The sequence below is a fragment of the Penicillium malachiteum genome (assembly GCF_028827825.1).
Source record: "Penicillium malachiteum strain IBT 17515 chromosome Unknown utg000005l:1.0-9002435.0:326005.0-9005861.0, whole genome shotgun sequence".
NCBI classification, from domain to species: domain Eukaryota; kingdom Fungi; phylum Ascomycota; class Eurotiomycetes; order Eurotiales; family Aspergillaceae; genus Penicillium; species Penicillium malachiteum.
Window position 1 is genome coordinate 3,692,786 of NW_026643099.1, and position 13,990 is coordinate 3,706,775.

General features: G+C 49.9%; 4 protein-coding genes across 4 annotated transcripts; 3 read left to right on the top strand and 1 right to left on the bottom strand.

Annotated features, from left to right (window-relative positions):
- Positions 1 to 1,489: 1,489 nt before the first annotated feature.
- Positions 1,490 to 5,207, top strand: N7483_011367 (putative PAB1 binding protein (Pbp1); the record flags this gene model as incomplete). The annotated part of the gene is made up of 5 exons (XM_057094794.1): positions 1,490 to 1,644; positions 1,991 to 2,174; positions 2,232 to 2,505; positions 2,570 to 4,924; positions 4,999 to 5,207. The coding sequence occupies 5 exons, from the start codon at positions 1,490 to 1,492 to the stop codon at positions 5,205 to 5,207; spliced, it is 3,177 nt and encodes a 1,058-aa protein (XP_056940765.1).
- A 1,457-nt stretch (positions 5,208 to 6,664) lies between these two features.
- On the top strand, positions 6,665 to 9,503 carry N7483_011368 (COPI-interacting protein CEX1; the record flags this gene model as incomplete). Its single annotated transcript, XM_057094795.1, has 9 exons — positions 6,665 to 6,787; positions 6,864 to 7,001; positions 7,102 to 7,212; positions 7,277 to 7,423; positions 7,479 to 7,849; positions 7,899 to 8,193; positions 8,246 to 8,449; positions 8,500 to 8,672; positions 8,723 to 9,503. The coding sequence occupies 9 exons, from the start codon at positions 6,665 to 6,667 to the stop codon at positions 9,501 to 9,503; spliced, it is 2,343 nt and encodes a 780-aa protein (XP_056940766.1).
- Positions 9,504 to 10,267: 764 nt separating this feature from the next.
- N7483_011369 (uncharacterized protein) lies at positions 10,268 to 12,562 on the top strand (the record flags this gene model as incomplete). The annotated part of the gene is made up of 1 exon (XM_057094796.1): positions 10,268 to 12,562. One exon carries the CDS (start codon positions 10,268 to 10,270, stop codon positions 12,560 to 12,562), a length of 2,295 nt encoding a protein of 764 aa, XP_056940767.1.
- A 341-nt stretch (positions 12,563 to 12,903) lies between these two features.
- N7483_011370 (peptide alpha-N-acetyltransferase complex A subunit ARD1) lies at positions 12,904 to 13,729 on the bottom strand (the record flags this gene model as incomplete). The annotated part of the gene is made up of 2 exons (XM_057094797.1): positions 12,904 to 13,289; positions 13,369 to 13,729. The coding sequence occupies 2 exons, from the start codon at positions 13,727 to 13,729 to the stop codon at positions 12,904 to 12,906; spliced, it is 747 nt and encodes a 248-aa protein (XP_056940768.1).
- Positions 13,730 to 13,990: the final 261 nt, after the last annotated feature.

Sequence of the window (13,990 nt, forward strand, 5' to 3'; positions counted from 1 at the left end):
CCATGGCGGAATCTTAGAAGAGGAATACATTAGTATAGACACATGTTCAAATATCGAATGTTGTGTTGAAATGCGTTGGACACCTGCACCTGGTGGTCTATATTATTGCCAACAGAGCCTCTGAGGCTAGTACATTGGGAGACTCATGGATAATATCAACAATGATAGACATAAACTGGACGGCACAACCTGCAAGACAAACCAACATATAATGATTTGAAGTGCTTCAAAATATGGCGGATATGGAGCGGTCAGGGTTGCTCCAAGAAAGGCCCATTCGGCGTTGAGCTGCCTGCAAACCCATCAAGATCCCCAAGCGAGACACCATGTGACCTTTCGACTTCAATACATCGGGCTACATCAGGTTCTATCGCTGTTACAAGCCCTGCAGAACCCATTACCTATTATCACTCTTAATAATGAGCACTCCAGAACCTTGGAAATGGGTCAGTAACACGCCCCAGCCGGAGCATAGGAGTTGGACTACGTCCGAGTTGTCGCTTCGTTCGCACCCGTGAACTCTTCAGGCCGTGATGCCAGGTGCTGATTCCAATAAACATGTTCAGATCAACCTTGCTTATCAATGATGTGGACTTCGCATTGCTAGTGCTTGCTAGTAGATGCTGTTTCTGTTTCATGGGAGGGGTAGCGGTTAAGCTTGGGTTGCACTGTGATGGAAATTGAAATAATTGGATCTAGTCATTTTTCACTATTACTACTAGTAGCCGCCCAGATGTTCCTGGTGGCTATACTATGGATCATTATATAGTATAGGGATTCTAATATGGAGGGAGGTTCACATGTGTATGTACTGCCAGTGGTGGAATCCACCCGTGGGGTGGCAGTGTATTGATAATACACAGATTAATACATCGATACGGTTTAGTATTGTTAAGAATTGGACTGGGGTCGGGACCCAAAATATATAAAGCCAAGCTAAACCCCGTAGTGACAGCAAGAAATACTATGACTCTAAACTTCGATAAGTGTGTATGACGTCTGTCTGAAAATTTAAGATCCTAACAGAATTCTCATCTCAGTGAAGTTTTCAAGTGATAAAAATATATAAACGTAGAAATTAATAATCATTTGTGATCAATAAATTAGCGAGGTTTACAAAGCTCAAGCATTACATCAATCACCCCGGGCCCCATACATGCCGATTTGGGGGGAGGATCCCGCACCAGGGTCGCACCCAGTACCGTACATTACCAACTTCTCCCACCTGACTTGCCTTTTTCCCCAAAACAATTCCCCTTTGAATCCCCCCTCCCCTCCAGGTCTCACACCTCGACCTTTCCCAACCTTCCATTGATCCTCCCACTTTGTGTGTGTGGTCTTGCTTCTACTCTCGTTTCTCCCCCTCCTTCCATCCCCGTCCTTATTGCGCAGGCGGTGTGAGGTGGCCGAGTGCCTCATCGACGCGGACCTTCCCGTGTGAAGTTCCACGACCGCCAGCCTGCCCTGACTTGATCATCCAAGTCAATCAATGGCTTCCACTCTCAACTCCGTGCCAGCTGCTAACAGCTCATCTGGCAATGCTGTTAACTCACAGAATCCTGGTCGTCCCTCACTGAGGTCCAGCGCCAGCGCTAAGGGGGATGGCCGCCGCCAATCTGGCAGCCCCGGAGATGGTGGTCAGCGGTATGTTCCTCCCTTCAAGAGCTTCTTGTCCCCCCCCACATCAGCGGTCTCCGCTAGTCCCAACAGCCCACTTTCACTTTTGTTTCCCCGCGCATCTGAGAGCAAGTGAGATGAGGATGAAGGTCGCATTTTCTTCTTGCCCTGATCCCTCGATGTATAATATGCACGTGCCCTCCTGTGTCTCTGTGTTGGCTAGCTAGACGCGCGATCAGGCATTGGGTTCTTATCAACAACCAATTGCAAATCGCGGGTTTCAGTCTGCGATTTGATTCTCTATTTCCATGTCTCACTTTTCTTCCATGATTCTCCGTTGCACCTACTGACCAAAGCATGTTCTACTGCATAGGCGCACAAATTCCCACAAGGCCTGGACCCAAGGGACCAACCCCATCACCCAACGCTCCTCACACGCTTCGTCCAACGGAAACATGTCTCGACAGTCAGGCTCTCCTCGGCCGAACCAAAAGGAGTCGAACACCCCCGAAAACCACGCTCATGACCGCCTGGTCTTCTTATTCGCCAGTTTTATTGTATGATCGATTTTTCGATCGTGGATACTACACAAGAGTTACTAACATGTATTTCAGGGCCTGCACACCGCTATAACCACAAAGAACGGGGACAAGTATACAGGTATCTTTTCTTCTTCAACCTTGGAACCCAGCGAGTCATCCTTCTCCCTCAAGATGGTGCAACGTGCCTCAGACGATAATCAGTCCAAGACAAATGGCGTGAGCCAGGCCGCCAGTCCATACCTAGGTACTGGGATTGATCACGCTATGGCTTTTGATATCAGAGATATTGCCGATATCTCTGTACCGAATGTTGTCCCGGCACAGGTCTCTGTCAAGGAATCAAATGGTAAGAAACAAGCTAACTGGATTCGGTGTTTATATATATCCTTGCTAATGTGGTTCCTTTTTAGGAACGGCCGGATTCAGAACTGACACTGATATCTCCGGACACCTTGCGGTCCGCGAGCGCACACTGCAACGTTGGGAACCAGCTGAGACGGATATTGACTTGTCCCTGGAAAGTGCCGCTGGCAACTCCTCCGGCTGGGATCAGTTCGAGGCGAATGAGCGTCTCTTTGGTGCAAAGACGAACTACGACGAGAACATTTACACGACTGTCCTCGATCGCTCAGACCCAGCTTTCCGCCAGAAGCAAGTTGAGGCTGCCCGGATTGCCCGCGAGATTGAAGGAACCGATGTTGATAATCCCCATATGCGCGAGGAAAGAGGTCTCGTGGCTCCAGCCACTGGTGACGACGACGAAGAGGCCAAGTACAGCGGTGTTCAGCGCGAGAACAAGGCTTTCCCACCACTTCTTTCTGGACAGCCAAACAAGTACACACCCCCAGGACGCCGACAGGCAGGCGGCCCTGCGCCTCCAGCCAAGCAACCCGTATCTGCCACCACCACTCCCACTCCAGCAGTGCCTCAGGCGAAAGAGGCGAAAGAGCAAGTTGCCCCGGTTGAGAAGCAACAGACACCGGCACCCATCAAACCTTCTACCGAAGTTGAACAAAAGCCCGTTCCCGCCAATCTGCCTCCAACTCCTCTTCCGACTGCAGCCCCCGCTGCAAAGCGCCCGATCCCTGAAAATGCGACTGCGAATGTCGAAACTGAAGTTCTTGATCATTTCCGTCAGTTCGCAAACAACGAGAAATTGAAAATGCAAGAACGTCGCCGCAATCAAGCCTCTTACGACCGGACTATCAAGTTGAATGAGTTGATGAAGTTCTCCAAGAACTTCAAGCTGTCGACACCCGTTCCCAAAGATTTAGTACCTATATTGGCCAAGGATCCTCACAAACAAGAGGCCATCATCCAACGTGCTCACACGCAAGGAGACGTCAAACCTCCCACCAAAGTTACAGCCCAGGTTGCCGAGCAGAAGTCCGCAGCACGTGCTCCTGTGCCAACTGGACCAATCACGCCTGCTGCACCTTCCGATCGCCAGAATTTCCGTGGCCGACAAGGGTATCTCCCCACTGGTCCACTTGCTGGGCCAAGTGGCCGCTTTCCCCAGCAGCAGCAAATGCAGCCCGGTCGCCCAGGTACAGGTACTCTGAGTGGCCGTCTGGCCGACAATCTACAGCAACGGAAGGGAGGCATCTCGACGGCCCCTGTTTCGGCGCCCATGCCTATTCAAGATGCTCGTGGACCTCCTACTGGACCTGCCAGTGACCAACCACGAGTAACCAGCCCTGTGAAATCACAGACGACACTCAACCTATCTGCTGCATCGAAGTTTAACGTTCGCGCCATGGAGTTCAAGCCCAACCCGGCTGCTAGCACATTTACCCCCGGTGGTCCTTCTACTGGAGCACCTGCTGCCAGCCCGCGTGCTTTCTCGCGAAATCGCTCAATCTCACGGGCGACGACTCCGTCTGCATTCTTCGGAGTCCGGAAGCCACTCCCCATCTCGGAACGACCATCTATTGATGATCAGTTCAACCCGATCAAGCGCATGAAGAAGGAGAGCGGAGACTCTACTGAGAAGCCCTTCATTTTCAACGGTGGTATCCCGCCGCCATACAAAACCCTGCCAACGTGGGATGTCCCCGAAGGTAATGAGGAAAAGACTTATGATCAGATGTTCAAGGTTCCCTTGGCCGTGCCTACAGTTTCTCCCCAAGGTCGCCCTGCGTCCAACAACCCCCACTTGCCTCAGCAACATCAGATGTCCTTCCAGTTCCAGCAGGGCAACCCAGGCATGCCAGCCTCGTCTGGGCCTCCCAATGGTCCACATGTCCATCACCCTGGCCCTCATGTGGATGAACACCATCATCGCATGCAACTTTCTGCATCCTCGTCTCAGGTCTTCCCGTCACCTCGTATGCAGCAAAGCCATTTGGGATATCCTTCCCCTATGGCGCCTCCAGCGCAGCTCGCGTTCGGGCAGCCGATGCCACAATTTTATGGAGGCCCGCAGCCAGGAGGTCATATGAGACATTATCAAGGTAATCATGGACCGCAATTCGTTAACCCCCAAATGGGAGCTCCTATGATGGTACAGCAACCCTCCAACGGTCCTTATATGGGAGTTCCCCAGGGAATGTCGCCGTACAATCCCCAGATGCAGATGTACTCTCCTTCTCCTGGCCACGCCTACCCTCAGCACGCACCGGCTCAGCCACACAGCGGCTACCCCAGTCCGAGCCGTGGCGCCCCGATGATGATGCACCAAAACTCGCAATCGGGCCAGCCACCTCAGCCCATGATGTTCATGTCTCCTGGCCAACCTGGGTACGGTGGACAGCAACCAGGCCATGGTTAGTATTATCGAACTACTACACCCACTTTTCGCATTGTTTCTGATTGTCGTCTTTTTTTCTCTTTATTTCAGCACCCCCTGGACGCGGCGGTTATCCCCAGCAACAGGCTCATTTCTCCTCGAGCCCTCACCAAGCCCATCATTTCCCTCCGAACCAACAACGTGCGCCCGGCAACAATTTCAACCAAGTACCTCAGATACCCCCTCAAATGGCTTCCAATACTCCTGCCAACTCCGGATCTGGAGCACACCCCGGGGAGGCTACAGATGAAGGCAAATGAAGTGCGTAGTCTGTGGCCAAACCGCGTAGCGCCTCCCCTTTCTGTCAATAATCGTCACCTCGCTTTTGTGACCAGGCGATAATGATGTACGCCAATGGCAATCCTTGTTTTGTCAAACCACCTAGCCTGAACCATCCTGGCTCTCGTCCTCCCTGCTCACTATGATACTTACGTACTGGTGGTGCATTACGTGATGATGCATGCATTTATGAGTTTTGACAGGTATGTTCTTGCTTTTCATATCATGTCATCCCCGACTTTTACTCTAATTACCATTAGCTGCGACGAGTCAACTGACTTATTGTGTGTCTAGCTGTCGTATGACTGGCGTACATGCTAGCCGTACATGCTAGCCAAATATCTAGCACAGCCACTGCCATTGCTATCCGACGAGGCGGCACGTCGCCTCCATATTGCCTGCCTTGCCCATTTTATCGTACCGTTGGCATGGCGAATGGTCTATCAAGATTTGCATTTCTTTCCGGTATTCCCTTTGCTTTTTATTTTCTCGCTTTTTTTCTTCTTTTGGCTGTTGATCCGGAGTGTCTTCCGGCGCATTGGAGAGGACGTTATTAGTCAGCGATAGGCCGTCTTATGCCCTATTCTTAGGCGATTGAGAGGAGAGTTTCTGTGGCTACCCGGTGGGTGTTGCAGCTGAGCAGTGGATGAAGCATAAGTATGGGGAAGAGAATAGGTGGTTGCTAGCTCTACGAGATGCCAATAAGATGATTTATTCCGGCTTATATCTAAGAGCACTACATCGTAGATTCTATCAGAATATCTATTAATTCTATCATGATGAGTAAACTTCAACATATTTCAACGAATCCGTAAGATTATGCCCTAATGTCATGAATATGCCCCTATTGCTGGAGTTAGCCTTATTTCTACCAGTGAAACAGAACATGAAACCACAGATAGTATTGCAGTTTATCTCCTCAGGTCTTTTCAGTTTCATAGAGTCTTCATTCTAGTCCCAGACAAACACTCTCATATCAATGTGATAGAGTGTCCTTGTCAGGTCTTTGGTGTCAGACCTTTTACCAGGATAACATCATCGGAGACGCAACAGAGTCGCTAGGTTGTGTCAGAAGGGTGCTTAACTTACATATCATCTTGAGATAGAGTCAATAAATGCATAGCCATGGATATAGCTTAGTAGTAAGAATACAAGTGGGGAGGCCAGAGGTCACAATACCTCGGAGAATGTCGAAGTAACAGAAAAATGGTTGACTGAACGCGGTGGCCCGCACCACACCAAATAACGCCCCGCAATCCACTCCAGCTCAACATACCCCCGATCTCCCCTATCGCAGTACCGCTCTAACGAATCTACACGCATACGGTCCTTACCTCCCTCTCCAAATCGACTATTCCTAGCCTTGAGCCTATCGGGCCTCACAAATAACCCCCACGACACACCGAACCGGGACAAGCCCAGTCCTCCGTGTCCAGCTATGGACTTCCTCAAATCCGCCGTCGCATCCGCGATCGCAAAGGGGAGCTCACTCCCCTTTTCTCTGGGTGATAGAGTCGATATCGGAGACTCAATCTGGACCTTGCATAACGGTACGAAACGGGTAGGGCAGCTCTGTTGATATCTAGTGTTAGCGACTAGCTTGAACAACATCGCTGATGGGAACTTATTTGTGATAGGATGATAGCTCGGCGTGCAGTGTCTTCACATTTGATATCGCGGCGAATAAGTCACGTCTTCCTCTGGCAAAGAATGCGGTGCGCAAATCTAGGACTTTGCGCCATCCGGGTGTGATTAAGGTTTTGGATACAATTGAGGTATGTGCACTTGTGCTTCTACTCCTCTGCTCTCTTTGCTCTGGATAGGCAGAGGAAGTTTAATTTGGCTATGGATATGAATACTAATTTGATGTCCTAGACCGAGTCGACTCTCTATATTGTTACCGAACGAGTCGTTCCGCTGTCGTGGCAAGTTAAGCGAAGGAGTCTGAGTGAGGAAACAGCGAAATGGGGTCTCTATGCTATTTCGGTAAGGGGTACTTGATTTTAAGCCTGAGATGGAACCAATTCTGACTCGTTCATCGTGTTTCTAGTCTACTCTCAAATTCGTCAACGGAGATGCCTCATCTGTCCATGGTGCTGTGCGCGCCTCGTCGGTCTACACAAGTGAAAGCGGAGAGTGGAAGCTAGGTGGATTTGACGTTCTAAGCTCTATGAAGGAGGACGATGCAATTATATATGTGAGTTTTGGTCAATTGGGAATACTTGTCAGTTTGGAATACTGATGATATTTAGACATACGGAAGCATCGTCCCTGATGCGGCCCGTTATACTCCTCCTGAGGTAGCTAAAGGTGGCTGGGAGGTTATAAAGGGTCACCCTTTGGCAGCAGTTGATGCTTATGGAATTGGAGTCTTGATTTTTGAGGTCTTTAATGGTTCATTCTCTGGTGATCAGATTGGAAAGACCACAAATATTCCCCCAAGTATGCATCAGAGCTATAAGCGTCTCTGTACAGCTAACCCCAAGCTTCGTTTGAGTCCTGCGCAATTTTTGGAGCAGGGCAAGAGGCATGGTGGATTCTTTCAGACGTCTTTGATTCGGTTGACAGAGGATATTGACAGCTTGGGTCTTAAGACTGATGCCGAGCGAGAGGAATTCATTAAGTATGTTTTCTTCCTGGTTCCTTTAAGTGACAGCGCTAACTATGAATAGTGAACTCGATAATTTGTCTGATGACTTCCCTGAAGATTTCTTCAAAATGAAGGTCCTCCCTGAATTGCTAAAATCCGTTGAGTTTGGGGGCGGTGGTCCCAAAGTCTTGAGTGCTACATTGAAGATTGGTGCCAAACTTTCAGCAGATGAGTTCAATGCGAAGTTGACGCCTGTTGTTGTGCGTCTTTTCGGTAACCCTGATCGGGCACTCCGTGTCTGCTTACTGGACAACCTACCCTTGATGATTGATAATCTTCCTCAGAAAATTGTCAATGACAAGATTTTCCCTCAGATGGTGAGCTTGTATGCATCTTTAAGGGTGAAGACTTGCTAACATTATTTATTAGACTTCTGGTTTCACCGATATTGCCCCGGTAGTCCGAGAGCAGACTGTCAAAGCTGTGCTTTCGGTTATCAACAAACTGAGTGATCGAGTGATCAATGGAGAGCTTCTGAAATTTTTGGCTCGAACTGCTAATGATGAGCAACCTGGGATCCGAACGAACACTACAATCTGTCTTGGAAAGATTGCCAAAAACTTGGGAACAGGCGTAAGTACCAGCGATTTACGAATGACTCATTGATACTGACAATTATTTAGACTCGATCGAAGGTTCTTGTCGCTGCCTTTTCAAGAGCTATCCGTGACCCATTTGTACATGGCCGTAATGCTGGCTTGCTTGCCTTGGGTGCTACGATTGATGTCTTTACCGAGGACGATTGTGCTACGAAGATTCTCCCCGCAATTTGTCCAGCATTGTTGGATAAGGAGAAGTCAGTACCAATCATATCCCCTCACGGTTCTATCAGCTAACCTCTTGCAGACTTGTTCGAGACCAAGCAAACAAGACCCTGGATCTATACCTCCAGCGAGTCCGAAAAGTCGGCAGGACGATGGCAGACAGTGTGCTTCCACCCGTTACCACTGCCGAAGCTGCTACTGAGCCCAGCAAGTCTGCCGCTCGAATTGGCACATCCAATGATAACTCCTGGGCAGGATGGGCAATTTCGTCATTCACAAACAAGATTGCTGCCGCGAATGGCGAAATTGAGCCTACCGCCAGTGTCACCAAACCCGCCGAATCCGACAGTACCCGGTCTGCATCTGTGCCCCGCCCCACTAAATCATCTCCTTCTGCACAATTAGACCTCCCCAAACAGAACTTACGCCCCGTTGCCCAGCCACTAGGTCGGTCGTTATCTGACCGCCCTCCTCCGACTGCATATGAACCCCCGGAGGAAGAGGACGATGCTCTAGATGCGTGGGGTGCTATGGATGATGATGACGAAAAGGATGTGGACCCTTTCACAGCAGCTGTGGCTTCTCCAAACTCCTCATCCCCTGATCCGTCCACAACAAACAACTCCTCTACGGTTCCCTATGACGATGGCGGTGAACCCGACTTTGCCGGATGGTTGGCAGCCAAGAGTCAAGCTAAGACCAAGAACCCCTTACCCAAGGGTCTAGGCAAAGTGGGATCTACTCCATCAGCTGCTACTAAACCCTCAGTCAAGCCACGTGTCGTGCCAGCTCCAGCCAACAAGATAGATACCAAGCCCAAGGACGAAGATGAAGATGACGGATGGGGAGATGCGTGGGATTAGTGGCCCGACTTCCGGTTTTTTCCCCTCCCTAGCACGGTCAATTGCGGATTTATTTCTCTCTTATTCGAGAAATTGTACATATGCATGGTACGAATTATCGGGCAACAAGAAAAATAGTGGATAGAGCGGGTCTTTGGAAGGTTCCTTAACGAATAATTTAATATGCATGGTGTTGGTCGATCTCACGGATTCAGCCCTATGGCCCCCGGCTAATATCTTCCTTTTTTCTACCCCGCTATTTAGCCCAGTAACGCTGGCCCCAAATTTCCCCCTGGGATATTATGTGACATTGTCAATTTTTCTGACCTTCTTTATAACTTCATCTTTCCCCCCCCTATACTTATTATAGTGGAGTTCAGTACCTATTACTCGATTCGGTTGCATTCTGTCGTAATCCGCGGGTTCCGTGCTTATCTTATCGGGTACCTCCGCCTTTCTCAACCACTCTCACTCGGACTCCTCAAGTTTCCGACTCCTGAGTGTCTTTAAGGACTTTGGGATGTGGTGGCGTGGATGATCGAGTCAAGGAGTAAGAGAATCCACCCTCGAGAATAGTGTCTATGCCAAGCTTTGTGCACTGACAATCCCTTAGGCATCATAATCTTGCTGCCTTCGAACTGCGAGTGAACCTTATTGTCTTATCGCGGCATGGCTGGGCAGTGACAGCATACCTGAGCTATTCTCCGACAACACGAGACCATTTTGATCGGGGATTAGGTCTATTTTTCCATTTCTGTGCGGGGATTGAAAAAATAATTGTCAAAATGGACCAGGAAGAAGCCCCACCGCCGCCTTACTCTGCTGTCGATCCTTTACTGCCGCCGGCGAATAATAGCAGTGGGGATGCTCAGTCGACATCAGGTCCTGTGCGTGAACATGTCGCAGAGTTACCAGCTGCCGGTAGCTCCCGGATTGTGGACCTTCCTCCATCGACAACCCCTGCTATTGTGCCAACCAATTTTACATCTGCGGTAGCTTACTTCGAGGAGAGGCTCCCATTGGTATCAGATGACAATCGCGGCATTTTGCACCACCACATGACGATATATCCCCGCAGCCAGAGCAAGGATTTCCCTCGAAGGCCGCGCTGTTGGGCATCTCGACGGGATGAAATTACTCAACAAGACTGGGATACCTTCCTTCGTTATCTATTTCCCCCACACCTGGGATTAGCCGCGGCCTCACAGCAATTACATCCTCACGTAAGGGCAGAGATACAGCGAGATCGTAAGGATCGACCACAGGAACCGGATGAACAGCGGCGTGCGCGTATTATGGCCGTGGTTGATGAGTGGAATCAATGCTTCTTTGAACCTCGAGCTGCGGGTATCGTCTCTGTCTATATTGGAGAAGCGGATGGGGCGCCTGAATCTGCCTTGTGTCCTCGTTGCTATCCTGCCGCAACGAAAGCTACACAGGGTACTACTACTAGTAGTGCGTCACCATCGGTTGAAGGGCAATCATCACCATGGAGCTCGAGTACACCATCTCCAGTTCCAGGCCAGCATGCTCAATCTCCAGGGTGGCCGTTCGTCCCAGGACCGTATGGAATCCCACCTGGCCCTGTACCGTATGGCACGCCATACGGCGTTCCCCCAGGTCCTATGCACCAACAACCTCCACCACCGGGAGCAGCGCCTTGGCAATACCCTTATCCTTATGCTCACGCCCCAAATTCAGGCGGTGGGACATCCAAGAGCGGTCCATTCGGCTGGATCTCCAACATAACAGCACAAGCACAGAAATACGGAGAGCGATTCGCAGAGCAGGCGCAGCATTATGGTGATCAAATCAGTGCGCAAGCTATGCAATATGGCCGACAGGTCGAGGAACATGCCAGATGGGTTGAAGAACAAGCTCGGTTCAGCCGAAAATACAATACCTATGCGCCAGGCGGATACGGTCCACGTCCTCCTTGGCTTCCTGCTCAGACGGGCACGCCACCTGCTGCTCAAACCGCTCCGGTTGAACTCGATTCATTAGCTGTTCGTCCAACCAGTACACAGTCTGCACCAGTTCAAACCAGTACATATTTCGTCCCAGTTCAACCACAAACCTCCGCTCAAACGCGAAGCTCAGTCCAGGTGCAGAGCTTACCACAGACTCAAACGCTACCCCAGACCCAAAGTTCACCCCGACCGCAAAGCTTGGTTCAAACCGAAACCCGTAACCTGGACGAAGACAAAGATCATACCGCGACTGAGAGTTCTCGTCGCGACTCAGTTGACTCTATCGCATCTGATGGCTCACTCAGCTCCTTCCACTCTTTATCCTCATGCTCTGATCTCGACGCCTCCGATTTGGCCAAAGTTCGCACTCAGCTCCAGTCTTTGAATTACTGCCACGATAGGGTTCTATACGATGCGGCTGTCGATCTCCGTGATCAACTCGATGTTCTCAAGGTTTCTCGTCGTGAAGCCCGGTCTTCTGGCCGTCCAAGCTGGGGACGTGGCCAAGGCCGTCAAGGATCTCAAGCACGAGACCACACTGATTGGGGCCGATGGGACTCTCCTGAGGCGCAACAGCGTCAGGATAGAGAGAAGAAAGCCATGAAGGAAGAGTTACGGGCTACAAGGAAGGCTTTTCGCGAGGTCGTTCGCAGAGCTCGTGAAGAGCAGCACGAATCAAGGCGAGTTCGCAAGAAGCGTCAGCGAAAGGAAGGGAAAAACAAGTCTGTTGATAAGGGTAATACCGTGTCCAAGGACCAGGTCGCCTTGGATCAACGCTTGAGTAGTCTTTCCTTGAGCCAGCAACAGACTGCTCACCCCGTCCGGGCTCAGACCGATTCCGCTGGCTATAACTATGCAGCTCACCCTGCACCTGTGCGTGCTGATACTAGCTCGGTAATCAGCAGTGCCAGCTCAATTCATGCTCGCTCGTCTTCCCAGACAAGCACGACCGAGCCTCCTGCAGAGGGTACAGATCGGAAGAGCATGTCAGGAGCGCAGAGACTTCGTGACAAGTTGAAATCACGTTCTGCCAAGAAACAGCAGCAGTCAAGTACTGCCGAACCTGAGTCTAAAAATGGCGAGTCCAGATCGTGGAAGAAGAACGATTGAGTTGTATCTTTATTTCTTGGATCATATTTCATTTTCTTCACAAGTGACATACACTGCATGTGCATATATTGAACGGCAGTCCTCGGACAAGCCCATGACGTTACGAGTCAATTGCATTGGAATGATTTACTCATTTTGTTTTTGTATTGTACATCCATATCATTCGGCGTACATAGTCTAGAAGTGCAGACATTGGATATCTTGCCAAAAGCTCACAAAATCCACTCAATCTAAATAATCTTCAATCTCATGCACCTCGAATCTGACCTTGTCACATTAAAGACCAAATCAAAGTAACATGTAGAGAGAACGTATCTCGTCAACCACTGTTTTCGATCAATTTATGATTGCTGCGACTCATTTCTCTCAACGAGATCACCAACACCGAGTCCACGTCCAACCTTAACCTTGACCATTCGCTCCTGATCCTTGCTATCATCCTTCTTTCCAAGCTCACCGACAGCCTCACCCTCATCCTGGGTCTCATCGGTCTTCTCATTCTTCTCATTCTCCTTGTCCCGCGCCTCAATGGCTTTCCAGTCCAGCCACATACTCTGCAAGTTAAGACGCATGGCGTACGCATCTTCTCCATCGGCATAGTACTTGCTCTCGATCTTCTCAACCTCGAAGCCCAGAGTATCACGGTAAAGACGGAGCGCAGCGGTGTTGGAAACACGAACGTGCAGGGAAACGTAATTGGCGCGATGAGATTCAGCCATTGCTCGTTCTGTACCTTATATTAGCAACTGGGGAACTCCAAACCCTCAAAAATAAAACTCCGCAAGTTTTGATAAAGGTATACATACGACTCATGCGCATCAATCGCTCCGCAATTCCTAATCTTCGATGCGTCCGCATAACACTCAAACTAGTAATATGACCATGCTGCATGCCATCCGAAGGCTCTTCCTCCATCTTTGCAAGCACATATCCCACAACCTTAGGATACTGGCCTGACAGATCACCGCCGGCCTTTCCACCTCCAGCCTTGTAGCCGCCCTTAGGACGCACTACGGCGACGAAGCTCAGCTGCGGCCATGTGAGCGCATGGTACAGGTAGTATTTCAGGAAGTAGTTCTCGGGGAGATTGGTGATGTTGCAGGTTTGGATTGATGGAAGGAGGTCGATGTACGACGGGTACGAGCTTAAGGGGACAATGTCAACCATTTTGATGGTGATGGTGGTTTGTTCCTGTGGATTTGAGGTGGGGTGTGAGCGTGGTCGGAGTTGGATTTCGTATTGCCATTCTGCGTGGTCGTCACCGCTATGTACACCGCCTGGTGGTTTTTACTCCAGTTGGCGAACTTCTTTGCATCAGCCATGAATATGAATCCATTGAGATTGTTATGGAATTTTGATTTGATGAATTTTTGGGCCAACATATTCAGTTCATTATTTCGTTGTTTTCAGACTAACTCAAGCAATACC